The 15,949-nt window shown below is 36.3% G+C and overlaps 1 protein-coding gene across 1 annotated transcript in view; it reads right to left on the bottom strand.

The window, feature by feature from the left end:
- Positions 1-6,366: 6,366 nt before the first annotated feature.
- LOC119505684 (bile salt sulfotransferase-like) overlaps positions 6,367-15,949 on the bottom strand; it is a 76,305-nt gene continuing 66,722 nt past the window's right edge. Inside the window, exons 4-6 of the mRNA XM_037798555.1 lie at positions 12,561-12,655; positions 10,950-11,124; positions 6,367-7,759 (exon numbers count right to left, since the gene is read on the bottom strand). Of these exons, the coding sequence (XP_037654483.1) occupies positions 7,647-7,759; positions 10,950-11,124; positions 12,561-12,655 (383 nt within the window). The 3' untranslated portion in view covers positions 6,367-7,646. The remainder of the gene's footprint in view (positions 7,760-10,949; positions 11,125-12,560; positions 12,656-15,949) is intronic.

Genomic DNA, 15,949 nt, shown 5'->3' with positions numbered 1-15,949 from the left:
CGAGCTCAGTTCTGTTGTAAAACAGAACCATGTGCGTTTTTTTTCTTATTGGAAAGTTCTCTCCTCTCATCTCATTCATACTCTGCTATGCTTATGTAAGTCAGTCTCATTTTGATTTAAAGACGTCATCAAATCAAAAGTTATGCCCTAGAAAGAACATTATCTATTTAAATGGGAAATATTTTGACATCCAGTGGTTCTCTCCCAGGGATATTTTGCCACTTAGGGCAATTTGAGTAAATGTCTGGTGAAATCATTGGTTTTCACAATTGTGGGAGGGAAGCACTGCTGGCATCTGGTGGGTAGAGGCGAGGGGGCAGCAAAACATCCAGCATTGCATGCCACCCAACCAACAACAAAGAATCCTCCAGCCTTAAGTGCCAACACTACCAGGTGGGGAGACCAAGGCTCAGGCTATGCCTAGTGAGTGTGTACAGGAAAATTGGGGATTCCTACTGGGTTCTTTTAACAGTATTAAAGAGTTAATACCTATCCATATAGAATGTGGTCACTTATCCAGCTGCTGAGAAAGGAATAAAACTATTCTCATATTTAGATCAAGAAAAGTCATGAAACCTTGACAGAGGTGTCCTCTAAAATCTCACTCAGTGGCCGCAATCCTTTCTACTAAATGTTTCTCTCATTGATTGCAAAAAGTTTGTTTTTTTAATCAGAAGTTTGTTTAAGAAAAAATACTAGAAACTGCCTTAAGACTTTGTGTAGCTGGACAATAACCTTCCTTTAAAATAATATGCCAGGAAGTATAACTGAAATAAAAGAAATCACCTAAAGACCAAAAAATCGTATCATCTGTGCTTTAACCAAACCTAAAACTCAGATCCACATAAAAATTGTACTCATCAGCTTATTCCAAAGATATTTTCATCCTTAGTTAATCCTAATAGTACATACATTTCAATTCTGTTAATGGTGTGACAAAAGTGTAAACCTTTACATTTATAGTAGTTTGGAATGACATACCTCAATTTCACATGTAACCACAGTTTCTCCTTTCTGGCAGTTTATAATTTTTGTGTGTTCTTTCATTTCCTTATCAGAGATTTAGAAATGTTTGATAATGCATAAGTATTTACAAAGAAACAAATCATAAATAATTTGTAATATAATCTAAATATTTTCCCTTCTGAATTCCATATCACAGTTCAGAAGAATTCTGTTTTTTTATTCTTTTTTGATGTACAATTTTGTGCTCTTCAAATATGGTATGTTAGTGTTTTAGATGACCCACAGAGGATCCAGGATTATGTAGAGTGGATGAAATATTACAGAAAATTACCAAGAAACCTGTTGATTTTAAATCATGAACATGGAGATAGGAAGCTTGACTCAGAACAGGGAAGAAGAAGGACACCTTGTAAACATCAACATAGCACCACCTGGGAGGTTTCTGGGAGACACCAGATGTCTGTATTATAACTTCATGGACCAAAAGCTGTTAAAAATGCCTACAGTTGTCACACAGGAAACAAAGTCTGTGTGAGATCATTATACTGAACTAATAAAGGCCAAAAATGTTTAAGAGAAAAATCTCAAATCACATTGAGGGTACTGTAATACAGATATTTAAAATATGTACTAATTTGTGAAGGGTCCTTTTGACCTTCTCTTCTTTTCAATGTCAAAAAATATTTAATAAGCATCATGATTTTTGACTCAATTTCATTTTTATATGTAAATGAGCAGTAAAACAAAACAAAATGACACTAAGGTATCTTCTTCCTAGTCATTGATTAGATCAAAGTGAGAAAATCCTACCCTGAGGGTGGGAATATAGCATGGCCAGTTTCCATCCCATCATAGCTTTGTACACATGGTTATTTACCAAATATGTTGTTTGTACATCATTGTGGAACTTCATAGTTTAGATACTTTAGTTAAATTGAGTGAGACTATATATCACATATTAACATAGGGTGAATATTAACATGGCAAATAAACACACATAAAAAGCCAAGAAAGTTATCACCTTTATACAGGCCAAGAAAACAGGGCTATTAACTATTTCTCTATCACAGGTAACTGCATCACTCATAAAACTTATCAGGAATTAGTTTCACAGTTTTATTTTGTTTTAACTATTTCCAAGTATTAAGAAGGAATAATGGAGCTAATACGGCATGTATTCACAATTAATAGTTAATATTTATCAGCAAGTAACAATAAACTCTTTTCTATGCTTGAAATATTAATTGTAAAGAAAAATCAAGAATACTTATACAGGGATCTAAAAAATTTTGTGGTGTTTTTTCTTTTTGTTTTAAAAATCACATACACACACACACATACTCTGTGGTGTCAGAGATAGTTCGTCTCCATCCTTATTACATAAAAATGCCCATCAAAAATATCAATCTATTCATGTCAGCTGTGAATTAATTAGATATATATTGTTATACTGTGCTGGTTTGTATATATTATGTACCTCAGTAAAAGCCATATTCTTTAATTTGATCTTGTGGGAGCAGACATATTAGTGTTGATTAGGTTGGAACCTATTGATTGTTTCCATGGAAATGTGACTCAATCAACTTTGGACAAGACCTTTGAATGGATAATTTCCATGGAGGTGTTATCCCACTCATTTAGGATGGGTCTGAATTAAATCACTGGAGCTGTATAAAGAGTTCACAGACAGAAGGATCTCAGAGCAACTGAGAGTGACATTTTGGAAGAGCTGTAGCTAAGAGAGGAACAAACAGCCCAAGAGCAATATTTTGGAGAATGTCATTTTGAAATGCAATCTGGAAGCAAGCAGACAGCAACCATGTGCCTTCAGGGCTAACAAAGATTTTCTGGGCACCATTGGCCATTCTTCAGTGGAAGTACCCTATTTTTGATGCCTTACTTTGGACACTTTATGGCTTTAAGACTGTAACTCTGTAACCAAATAAACCCCATTTATAAAAGCTAATCCATTTCTGGTATTTTGCATAATGAACAGCATTAGCAACTGGAACATATATCTTGGGACTTGCACAAGACCAGAAAGCAGAAGCACAGCAAATAAGAAGTCTTCTAGCTTCCTTTCAAATCTACTGGGAGGCCATTTTTTTGGGGAGTCACCTTGCAACAGAACACAGATAAACCACCAGAAAATTTCAAACAAGCAAAAAAAAAAAAATTGAAATTTGGTATAGTGCTTTTGTTACAACTAATGAAAGAATATTACAATGTTACTGTTAACTATGGACCTTCATTACAGTAATTGTATTTTCTCCCATATTACACCCTATTAACACCTGGTAACAGTAACATACTTTTGTTCTAATTTATGATGTGAGAACTTTATTATACAATTAACCACCATCACTGTGAACTCTATATTTTGCTAAATTATACAATCCCAGTTTTTATCCTCTAGCTTTCCTACTTGTGACATGCACAACTCTAGCCTTCCTCTTTCAACCATACTCACACTCAGTTTTGTTTATCACCCTTACAGTATTGTGTTGCCATCACACAGTATTGTGCTATCCATTTCCAAACCTTTACACTCAACCTTATTGAAGATTCAGTACTCCTAATCAGTGATTGCCCAATCCCTGCCCTCTTTCTATCTCCTAATAACCTATGCTCTTGAATTTAACATTCAGAGTTTGTTCATTATATTTAGTTCATATTAGTGATATCATATAATACTTGCCCTTTTGTTTGCAGCTTATTACATTCAACATAATTTTAAGGTTCATTCACATCATTGCATGCCTCACAATTTCATTCCTTTCTGCAGCTGCACAGTATTTCATTGTATGCAGACACCACTGTTAACCCTTCAGCTCATCAGTTGATGGACACCTGGGTCTCCTCCACCCATTGGCAGTCATGAGTGATGCTGCCATAAACATTGTTGTGCAAATGTCTATTCAAGTCTGCTTTAAGTTCTTCCAAGTACATACCTAGTAAAAGGATTGCTAGATCATATGGCAATTTTATACTTAGCTTCCTGAGGAAACACCACATTGCCCTCCAGAGGGTCTGCACATTTCCACTTCCCTACCAACAGTGAATAGGTGTACCTTTTTCTCCACAGTTTCTCCAGCACTTGCAGTTTTCTATTTTTTCAGCAGATTTATTCACACACTGTACAATACATCCTAAGTGTACAATCAATGTCTCCTGGCATAATCAAATAGTTATGCATTTACCACCACACTCTATGTGAGAACATTACCATCTCTTCTGAAAAGAAAGAAGAAAAAATATAATTCTCTCTTATATCCCTCTCTTACTGACATTTATCTTTGGTATATTGCCTTTTCTAACTGGTCTTTGACAGCAGCAGTCACCATAGCTTTGATGTCCACAGCCAGCTGTTCAGCAAGCAAAAGTTTTGGTCACTGTTCAGAAGAAGGGTGAGGCCAGCTGCCAAGTGCTTCCCTTAACTTGGTCTTGGACCACTGTCCAATTGCTCCTCTTCTCTTGAGCTCAATGGGCAATCCAAGGTTTGTTCATCTTCATCATTTGTTTTTATACCATTTTCTACATATGGAAAATCTGAAAGGTCTCAAGAAAGAAATTCATGTTCACTAAGTAGGTCAGGATGGTGAGAAGAGTCTGTCTATAGAGTGTATCCTGAAAGCTTGAATATTCCATTATTCATCCAGGAAACCTATGATACATCTGTGTAAGACACAGATAGCTCTTTGGAAGCATAAGTGAGGCTAATCTTAGGACAAAGAGCTGAAAATTCTATTCATTCTCCTCTTTGTGACTTTTTCTCCTTATCTGCTTCAGGTCTCATGTATTTCTTCTGATTTAGGTCCATTTTCATACTCTGGATTGCGGCATGCTCTTCCAACAATAACTATGGTAAATAATGCCTGATTCATTTCCCAACTCTGAGTTAATTATGTGATGTAATTTGATAAAAGGTGTGCAGTAAAAGTGAATCATCACAACTCAGCTGCATGTATATTTTTTCTAAAGTCAGGATCACTCCTAAGGCCTACAGTATTTCTGAAAACAGGCTCCTTTGAAAGTCATTCTCTCTATACCACCAGAGTCTCTTCATGTTACCATGTGTCATAAAATCAATGTTTTCTGTTGGGCCTGAATATAATTACTGTGCTTTGATATGAAGCCTGACCCACAATATCAATTGTAAAAAATGATTTATTTCATTGTTTTCTAAATGAGTATGCTTTTTGTTCCATGCAAACCTACCTCTGAAATTGTGAAACCTTTCCAAGATCTATTTTGTCCTTTTCAACACTGCTTTGAAGAAGAACACATCTTCTGCTGAGCCATGTCATAAAGAAGCTGAATGGAGTGATTCATTGTGGGTGTGAGAGGGTTTACTTCTGAGGCTCACATTATCTCCATCCACACTCTGTCAGGACAAGCACTTTTGCATCCAGATCCTATATAATTATTATGGTTGGAGATACTGGAAATTGTCAAAGGCACACCTCTCTGTCTATCTGCCCCTCTGAGCACTGCACCAGGCCAGTTCTGGCTCTAAATTGCTACCAAGATCCAAAGATATCCGTACTCATACCCAGGAATCCCTTTTCTTCTTGACTTTTCATCTCAGAACTCCTAGCATTATTTCTTCATTTTGTTATTATCAAGGGAAACAAAGTCCTGGAATGCAGTTTCCTGGTCAACAATATTAAGTGGGGAATATAATTGCAAAGAAAAACAAACTTTCATATTTCAACAGTTTTCTGCAATAAGCAAAATTATTTCTTTCCATCATTCAAAATATCCACTAGATGGCTGTGTTCTGATAGGATCTGTGCTAATTTATATAGTTAGTTTTAGAGGAAAAAGTTCATGTCCTCCACCTTCATGAATCTTACCCACCAGAGAGAAGAAAAATTCTTAAATAATCAAATAACCCAATGTAAAAATATCCTTACTAGGACTAAAATGGACTTGTTACAATTGTGTTCATTCATTTTGTATATAAAGTTTTACTTAGGGATGCTAGAAAATTTTCCCCAGGTAAATTCTGATTTAGAGGAAAAGAGTAAATGTAAGTGAAAATGAATGAGATATTTGGGCCTTTGTGGTAAATTGAAGAGTGAGGCCAGAATCGGTGAATTCCCACAGTGGGAAGATTGGGTTTGTTTGAGAAAGTGCTTCATATCAGTTTTTCGGCCAATAACCAAAGCAGCTTCTTAGAAATTTCTCCATTAACTGTCTTGTAGGTCCTTCCTCCTGCAAATCATACAGCATGAAACAATGCCAGCACCTCAAAATGTAGGCAACAGATACCTACTTTAACTCTTAAGTGTGTGCAAAAGTAATTCCCTTTTACCTAGCTTGACATTTTGAAAATGAATTTTCTCCAGATCCCCTGATCAACTCCTGCTTCTGGTGAAATTTAAATAGTTCCTCCTGAGTTACATTGATTTTCTTGTTATTGAAAATACAATATAAAACTTTCTTGCATTCTCTATGACAATTAAGAAACTATCACAAGTTCTTTATAATTTTATAACGTTTAGAATATTGGAAGAATAATTTGAATAATGTGAATTATTCTCAAATGTAAGAAAGTGGTGGAATTTTATTTTAATTATTTATATTTGTATGCAGAAATCATATTCATGAAAAATGTGTAACATGTTTCACACTCTCCCAGAAGTGGAGAACCTGGTTTCTCCAATTGATCTTGAAAGTGTTGAAATGAACGTAGCCCAGCTTCCTGTATGAATATACTAGTGAGTCAGAGAGGTATTGATTGGAAAGTTCCATTGCTGATGCCCTGCTTTACCCAATTGCTATTTCAAAGAGGCACAACTGCCATCATGCCACAAGCTTCATAACATCCTGAACGGGTGTTCATGGCACAGTTCTCACTGTAAAGTTTGTATGTTTTTGTTCTCCTTTCTCAAGTATTTGCAGAAATATTTGTTTGGGCCAATCTTAGAGGACTCTATGATTGGGATGGATGCAACCTTATGGATTTTAGTTCCCCACATCCATAAATATAGATGAATCAACAGGGAGGACTTGGGAAGCATTTTTCTCATCAAAGTTTTCTGATATTACTGTAGCCATACCAAATTTTTTAAACTTAGCTTTTCACAGAATATTCTTTTGTTGACCTAAACAATGACTTGGGACCAGTTCTAATTCACCCAGTTGAGCACACACCTGCTCCCCTTTCTTCTCTTGTAGCAATGCTATACTGTGGGATACATCAGACACTTCTGTGGGACAGGCCAAAAATAGGCTTAATTCCCCAACATGATCTTCATCAGTCATAAAGTTCATAATTTGATTCTTAAGTGTGTGATACTGCTTCTGCTCTGTTTCTTCCAACCTCAGACAGAGAACAGGGTTTTCTTGTACTTATCCTTGACAATCCTAATAGAAAATATTTTGGTTGTTGTTTTAAAGAAATGGGCACTTAAGTTGATATTTGTTCTATTTATTGAGTACCATATAATTTTAAGCATTCCACTTAAATGAATAGATACAAATGTGTCTACCTTGTACTCTACATCAGTTGAGATTCAGCCATTGAAAAAAGATGACTTTTTGTCCTTTGTTCCATGATGTTAACTACTACTCAAATCAGAAGTGTGGGGTAAAAAAAAAAAAGTTGCTAAGAGGTAATCACTTGTTTCCTGCCCAACAAACCAACACACAGAAACCTGAAGCAAGATACAGCCTCAGTGCCAGGGGAACAATCCTGGCCCCAAATGTGACATCTTCTCCTGAAAAAGCTTGTCAAAGGCTTCACTCTGGGCCACTGTGAAGTGGTTTTTCCAGTCCTCAGAAATTCCTGCCAGACAAAGATGGAAGGAAAAGTATCAAGTCAGAGAAATAAATCCCCAGATATGCATCCAAGCCTGACTACCCCTGTTTCTCCCAATGACCCAATCAATCCAGTCAGTGATACCTCTGAACATTAACATGAGCATCTGCTCCCTGTGCACAAAGTCAATGAAGAGCACCAGTTTAGTGGCTGCAAGTGACTACAGCATCACACAGATGAGATTTGAAATCCCACTTCTGTACTAGCTTGGGAAACACAAGAGGGTTGTTGTACTTCTCTGAACCCCAACTTCCTTATTGGAATAATAATCATAAACTGTTGAGAGAATTGCATTATCCATTATATACAATATATTTCAATATATTTAAATAACACAATGGATAATAACATTTTTATATTCCTTTATTTTTAGATGTAGATGGATAATAAGTTGGAAAAATAGTAGAGGGATGTCCTGGGTGTACATCATCCAGTTTCCTCCCATATTTATATCTAGATAACTATAGGAAAATATCAAGACCAGAAAATTGACATTTGTATAATGTGTTTGTATAATCCTCTGTCATTTTACCCCATATATAATATAATAATAATATAATATAATATAATATAATATAATATAATATAATATAACATAATATAATATAATACAATACAATACAATATAATATACATAACATGTATATTAATGTAAGTCATAAAATATTCCATCACAACAAAGATCTCCCTCATACTACTCCTCAAGTCACACCCAGCCATCTCCCCCTCCATTGCTAATCCCCATAAATCAGTAATATTTTCCCCATCTCTATAAATTTGTTACTTTAAAAATGTTATATAAATGGAATTATACAATATGTGGCCTTTTGATACTGACATTTTTCACTCAGCATAATGCCTTGAGATCCATCCAAGTTGATGCATATATCAAAATTCATTTTCATATGGGTGATAAGTTTGTATCACTATACTTGCCACATGAGGAGCACAATGGATAATTACTATTTGCAAAAGTTATCTCACTTTTTCATTTAGGGGTTCTTCTTGCAATGAGCATTTTACCCACAGTTTACTATGGACTCTTCAAAGGACATACAGCCAATAAAAGGCAGAGCCTGTGAGTGAACACAGAAAACCCTATTTGCAAATATATTGGCATTCACCATTTTTTACACTATCCCTTATATAAGGATGGGATCCTAAATGGAGGTACTCCTCACCAGAATTATCCTGAACAAATTATTCTTACTCAAAAACATTCATTGTGGTGGAGCTCACCATCTATGAAAACAGGATACCCATTCAATAATTGGGGAGGTTTTGTCTTAAAAAAACAACCATTTATTAAAAATATCTTGGTGTATGTTCAAACCTTAATCTTAATTTTACATCCAAGCAATTGTTTAATGGAAGACATCCTTCTGTTACAGGAGTTACTTTTGATCAAATGCATGCATTGCCACTCCTAACCTATTTGAAGTTAATTTCTGATATTACATAAGCTTCACATTCAGCAATTGAGAGATAACACATTTATATTTCATTCTATAATTACTGAGATGGGAGAATTAGAAGCTCTATTTCCCCCATCTGAAGCAGGATATACATGTATGTGCATGCATGTGTGTGTATGTATATATATATATATATATGTTTCTGATTAGGATATAATCATTTTGTATTTTCTGAAAAAGATCCAGATCCATCTCCTGTAATGTGTTTATTATTCCATGGATTATTTCCATTTAGGATAATATATGAAAGGAGAAATATGTGGTAGGGATAGATGCAAGGAATCTTTCCTACAGATGTAGCCCAGGAAGCAGTTGCTATAACAAATATGGGGTCAATTTTAGGCATGTAAAGAAGCAGAGGAATGGTTAAAAGTACCTGGATTGGATTATAGTCAGGATCTGTGATGCCATCAAGAATAGGGTAAGGGGTCTAAGGTTAGGTATGATTATAGGTAAAGATGTTATGTGTTATATTCTGCCTAACAAATTACACATGGGCTCAAAATGTTGACAATAGATACCTGACAATAGTTTTGGTAAGTGAGTAATACATCTAAAGACTATCTGTCATACATTTTTGGTGGGCATATAAAATGGTACAAGCACTTGGTAAAAAATGTTTGGCAATTTCTTTAAAAACTGAACGTATAGTTACTGTATTTCATTCCTTGGCATTTACTTCAAGGAAATAAAAATGAATGTCCAAAAAATATCTATGCATAACTGATAATAGAAACTTTATCTGCAATAGCAAATAAATTGCAAACAACTCAAATATTCTTTAAGGAATGAATGGTTAAACAAACACTGGTACATCCATACCATGGAATACCAGTCAGCAGTTTAAGGAAGAAACTATTGATACATGCAACAACTTGAGTGGATCTCAAGGTTATGATGCTGAGTGAGGGTAAAAAGCCAATGTCACAAGGTTGACATGCTCTATGACTCAATTTATATGATATTCTTGGCATGAAAAAATTATAAAGATTTTGGATAGATTAATGGTTGCCAGATGCCAGGGAACACGTGGGGAAAAGAATGGGTGTGATTGTATAAAGTAGTGGCATGTGAGAAGTCTTTGTGATGATGGAATAATTCTGTATCTTGATTGTAGTGGTATCACATATGTGATAAAATATCATAGAAATATAAAAACACACACATACAAATGAATGCACATAAAACTGGTCAATTCTGAATGTGGTCTCTTGATTTTTCTGATGCCAATTTTATGGTCTTAAATATTGTACTATAGTTATGAAAGAGGTTACCATTAGGGGAATACTGGGTGAAAGGCATAAGTAACCTGTGTACTATTTTTGCACATTCTTTGACTCTTTAATCACTTCAAAATAAAAAGATAAAATTGAAGGTGACCCAGAACATCTAACTACCTGATATCTGCTGGGGGATAATGATGCTTGGGGCTCTCTGATACCTTGGCAGGAGTAACCACTTTTCAGAAGAAGGGAAAAACAGTTTATCTTCTGATCATTCCTCCCCATGATCCATTCAGCAATGTTTTAATCTTTATTCTGAAAAATGATCATTCTCCTCAAAAAATTAAGCACAGGGCAGTCAATTTTCAGAGTTGCTTCCATGCCCTGTGCTTTATATGAATCTTGAGAAACAATCTACTTCAATGATGCAATCTTGTCCCCAAGCCCATCCATTCTCACCCTTTCTCAGCATTGGTGCTTCAGTGGAGGCATGGAAAATTGGCTGCCCCATGTTGGACATTTTGTTCTCTTTCATGACTGAGAAGGAGCTGTTATGGAGTACTGAGTCAAATTCTTCTGGTTCCAAATTTTTACCAAGAAACTGACAAATCTTCTCCACACTGCCTCTAATGTTCTGAGGGGAAAAATTGACAACAGATAGTGATTCTAAGGACTGATTTTAGAACCAGCTGTTTGAAGTCTAATCAATGTCCAAAACTGAATACTTGTGTGACCTTCTGACATTTTCTGAACTCCCACATGCCTCAGTTTTCAAATCTATAAAATGGAGATAAAAATGCACACCACATAAGGTGGCTATAAGAATGCTACTAGTGAGGCTAACAACACTTTGTATAATAGATTTCCATGATGCCTTGTATATTTAGCACTAGGTTTTTCCTTGTTCACATTAAGTCAAGTGCATATTTTTAGTCATATGTGTTTTAATATGACTACAATCTTAGCCTCCTACTGTTTTGTGGCTCAATCCTCCATCATATCCTCACACTCCTCTCCTCCATTGGCAGTTGGAGAAGGAGATCATAGGAAAGAAGCATTTCCTTCTTCATCAATTCTTCCTGAAGTGACCCCAGCTTTCCACTTATTTTCCATTAACAAAATCAAGCCACATGCTCCCTTCCAGATGCAAGGGAGACTAGGAAATATGGACCTTACATGGGAGTCCACTTTCCAGAAATAGCTCTACCACTACAAAGGGGAACTTAACAATTCAGTGGCCAGCTGGCCAACAATGCCACTGAGTAAATGACTTTATAGAAGTATATCTGGCATAGATAAAGGTCTAGATAAAAACTGACTATTGTTATTGACACCAGGATGGGGGTGGGTGGGTAATCACACAAAGTCTAGAGATTATTTAGATTTCTGTCTACCACCCCCACCCTCCACCCCAGGAACTCTATTTGGGAACACTCTAATCTGGAAAAACATCTGAAATTTTATGTGAAATGACTTGGGAATAGCTTGGCAGTTCAATAGTCCATACAATAGCAATGGACCAAAGCTGAGGATGATTTTAGTTGCCTGCATAGAACATGTTCATGAGATGCAGGAGTTGTCAGGTTGGAGTCAGCTTCATGTATGTAAATAGCAATTTCCTTGTGTTAAGCATACACCATACAGCTTGGAGAATGTGCATAAACCAAAAAGAGTAGAAGATTGTCAGCTGCTGCTCTGGCCTAACTCCCTGAGACTGTCTTATGCTAAAATCAGAAAGACATGTGGAAGAAACATGTCTGTAATGATGCTATAGCTAACACTTATTAAACACATATCCTATGGGAAAGAGGATTCTAGATACTTTCCTTTTTGTTTTCACAACTCAGTAAATTATTATTATTCAGGTTAGGGAATGGTGACACTGAGGCACAGAGTAGTTAAAAGCTTGTCAAGTTTACCCAGTAAATAGTAGCCAGTCTGGCTCTGAGCATCAAGCTTCTAGTCACTGACCCACACTTCCTCTTATCAATGCTTCTGCATGGAGGAAGAGATATCTGGGAAGGGAAAGAAAGTGGGTTGATACTAGGAGGGCCAGAGAAAGGAGATTACCCTCTGCAGTTCCTCATAAAACACTAGTAGGAAACACTTCTTATCTCTTCTCTCCATCCATCCAAGGGTATGATCAAACCAAAGTCCATAAACCACTGTATGGGGATAAAAAACATAAAGGTTAATAATTCCTCCCATACTCATATTCAAAGAATATTTATTGCCATACCTAGAGTGGATTTAGTTATTTTGAATTTGAGGGTTTGTAGTTAACCAAGAAAAAGTTTTGACCACTGCATTTTGGAATGCACAAGCTATTTATTGGGGATGATGTTTTAGCTTTGACAGATTTGCCATGGGAAGAGCAGTCCTCCTTAGCAGGAAACATTCCAGACGCAGAGTGTGAGGAAGCCTCTAGGAGAAGTAGAGAAGGGGAAACCCCCAAAATTCCCAGGAAAGAGGGAAAGTGGTGGGTGGGCAAGGGTTATGTATCTAGACAATGTCACAGGGTTTGCACAACAAGGGCTTATTGACAAGAAAGCTCTGAGGTGCCAAAGAGGCTTGGGGCCTTATAAGTGCAGAGTTTTATCTTATCAATGGTAACCACAATTGGCAGACATTTTTTTTTTTTTAGGGTAGGCAATGCAGGTCAACTCTAAATAGCCAAAATTGCTTAACTGGGCCATTTTTAAAAGAATCAGATGTGTAAGAATTTGAGTTTGGCACCAGTGGGCTTTTCTAACAAACCCAGGCTGCTGTGACCAAGTGAAAACACACAGAGGCCACCTTCAGGCTCGTATATGTAACAGAAGGCAATACTTTATTTTGTGGAGTGTTGAAGGGGAGAAAGAAAATGTCCTTCCCTCTAGCAGTGCATAATAAAATAATGATTATAAGAACCATAAAATCTCAGATGCATTTTCTATGTACTGAGCACAAATATGATACACTCATTCTTAACATTTAGATTTTTTAAATGAATAGACATTTTTAGAGAAATTTTAGGTTTATAGGAAAATTCAGCCAAAAGCACAAAGAGTTCCCATATACTCCTTCTCCTCTTCCACACAGTTTCCTCTGTTATTAATATATTACATTAGTTTGGTACTTTTATTACAATTGATGAGCCAACATTGACACATTATTAACTAAAGTTTCTAGCTTACATTCAGTTTCACATTTAGTGTTGCACATTGCTATGAGTTTTGATAAATGCATAATGTCATGTATCCACCATTACAGCATCTTGCAAAATAGTTTCACTGTCACATAATACTAAGTGCTGACTACTCATCAGGCAAAAATGCAGGTGAGAAAACAGTAGTAGAATATGTTTAAGATTCTGAAAGAGAAAAATTCCAAGCCAAGAATTCTTTATCCAGCAAATTTGGCCCTCAAAAGTGAGGGAAAGTTTAAAATTTTCACAAACAAGTGCTGAGAGAATTTGTTAACAAGAGACATGCCATTCAAGAAATACTAAAGGGAGTTCTGTTGGCTGACAAAAAGACAAGAGAGAGAGGTCTAGAGTAGGGCACAGAATTGAATGGTATTAAGGATAACTTAAAGGATAAAAAGAGAAAAATAGATCTGACAAATAAAATCAAAGGATAATATGGTTGAATCAAGAACTGCCTTTACAATAATAATATTGAATGTTAGTGGATTGAACTCCTCCAATTCAAAAAATATGGATTGACAGATTGGATTAAAAAATATGATCCATCTATTTGGTGTTCACCAGAGACTCATCATAGACCCAAGAAAACAAATAGTTTAAAAGTTAAAGGACGGAAAAAATAATCAATACAAGTTGTAACCAAAAAAAAAAAAAAAAAATCAAAAACAAAAACACCAGGGGTAGCTATACTTATATCAGGCAAAATAGACTTTAAAAGCAACAATATCAAAAGAGACAAAGAATGACACTGTATATTAATAACATGATTATTTGCCAAGAAGGAATATAACTGTTTATGTATCCAATCAAGGTTCTCCAAAGCACATGAGGGACATTGGCAAAACTGAAGGGAGCAATAGTGTGTGACTTCAATACACTATTCAATTATATAGATAGAACAGCTTAGCCAGAGGATCAGTAAGGAAATAGAGAACTGTTCTGGTTTGCTAAAGTTGTCATAATGCAAAATACCAGAAATGGATCGGCTTTTATACAGGGGATTTATTAGGTTACAAATTTACAGTTCTGAGCCCATAAAAGTGTCCAAACTAAGGCATCAACAAAAGGATAACTTCACTGAAGAAAGGGCAATGGCATCCAGAACACCTCTGTCAGTTGGTAAGGCACATGGCTGGAGTCTGCTTGTCCTTTTATCCTGGGTTTTGATTTCAAAATGGCTTTTTTCAAAATGTCTCTGGGCTTCTGTCTCTCTTAGCTTCTCTCTCGGTTCCTGTGAATCCTTTCTTGTTATCCCAGGGTGTTTCTTTCTAAACATCTTCGGGTCCTCTCTTTGCTTCTCTAGGAAAACTCTGGGCTTCATCTCTTAGCTCAGTATCTCCAAACATCTTTCTGTCTGCATCTCCAAGCATCTGGGTCTGTGTTGGCTCCTAGCTTCTCCTGGGGCAAATTCTGGATTACACATCTCAGTGCATTTCTGTCCAAAATGTCTCTCTCAGCTTCTCTGGATCCTTTTCTCTATGAGCTCTCTTAAAGGACTCCAGTGATCTAATTATGACCCTGAACAGAAGGGGTCACAACTCTACAAAAATAATCTAATCAAAATGTCTCACCCACATTTGGATTGGTCACATCTTCATGGAAACAATCTAATTGAAAGAACCCACCCATTAGTCTGCCCCCACAAGATTGCATTAAAGAACTTAGACTTTCCTGGGGTATGTAACAGTTTCAAACTGACGTATTTCACCCTCTGGGCCCAAGGTAGTCATGTTCTTTCCAAATGCAAAATACATCCATTCCATCACAATATCACAAAAGCCTTAAATCATTTCAGTAAAAATTGATAAGTACAAAGTCATCAAAATCTGTTACAGCCCTGGCTTCCCCAAAGACAAAATTCCCCTCTGGCTGTGCAACTTAGAACAGGTTATCCATTTCCAACAAAGGAGGAGCAGTCATAGCGTAAATATTCCCATTGTAAAGGGAGAAATTGAAAGGAAAAGGGGGTTAATGGGACATAAACATTTCCAAAACCTACAGGGCAAACCTCATTAGATGTCAAATCTGAGAGTTATTTGTAGAATGATGTTTTATCCTTGGGCTTGAAATAGTGGCAGTCCCACCCCTTTCAAAGGCTCATGCAGTAGCCTTGCTTTCTTCGAGCACTGGGGTGATTGCTCTGATGAATCCAAGTAGTGGGGAGATCACATTTTCTCAGCTCCACCCTCCTAAAATATCTGGGTGGTACCCAGACTTTCTGCCATCTCCATGGTACATGCTTACCCCTCAGAAAAATGAGATGGTGGCAGGA

The sequence above is a fragment of the Choloepus didactylus genome, chromosome 10 (genome assembly GCF_015220235.1).
Source record: "Choloepus didactylus isolate mChoDid1 chromosome 10, mChoDid1.pri, whole genome shotgun sequence".
Taxonomy (NCBI): Eukaryota; Metazoa; Chordata; class Mammalia; order Pilosa; family Megalonychidae; genus Choloepus; species Choloepus didactylus.
The sequence above is the reverse complement of the archived record's forward strand: the minus strand, read 5'-3'. Positions and strand labels throughout refer to the sequence as shown.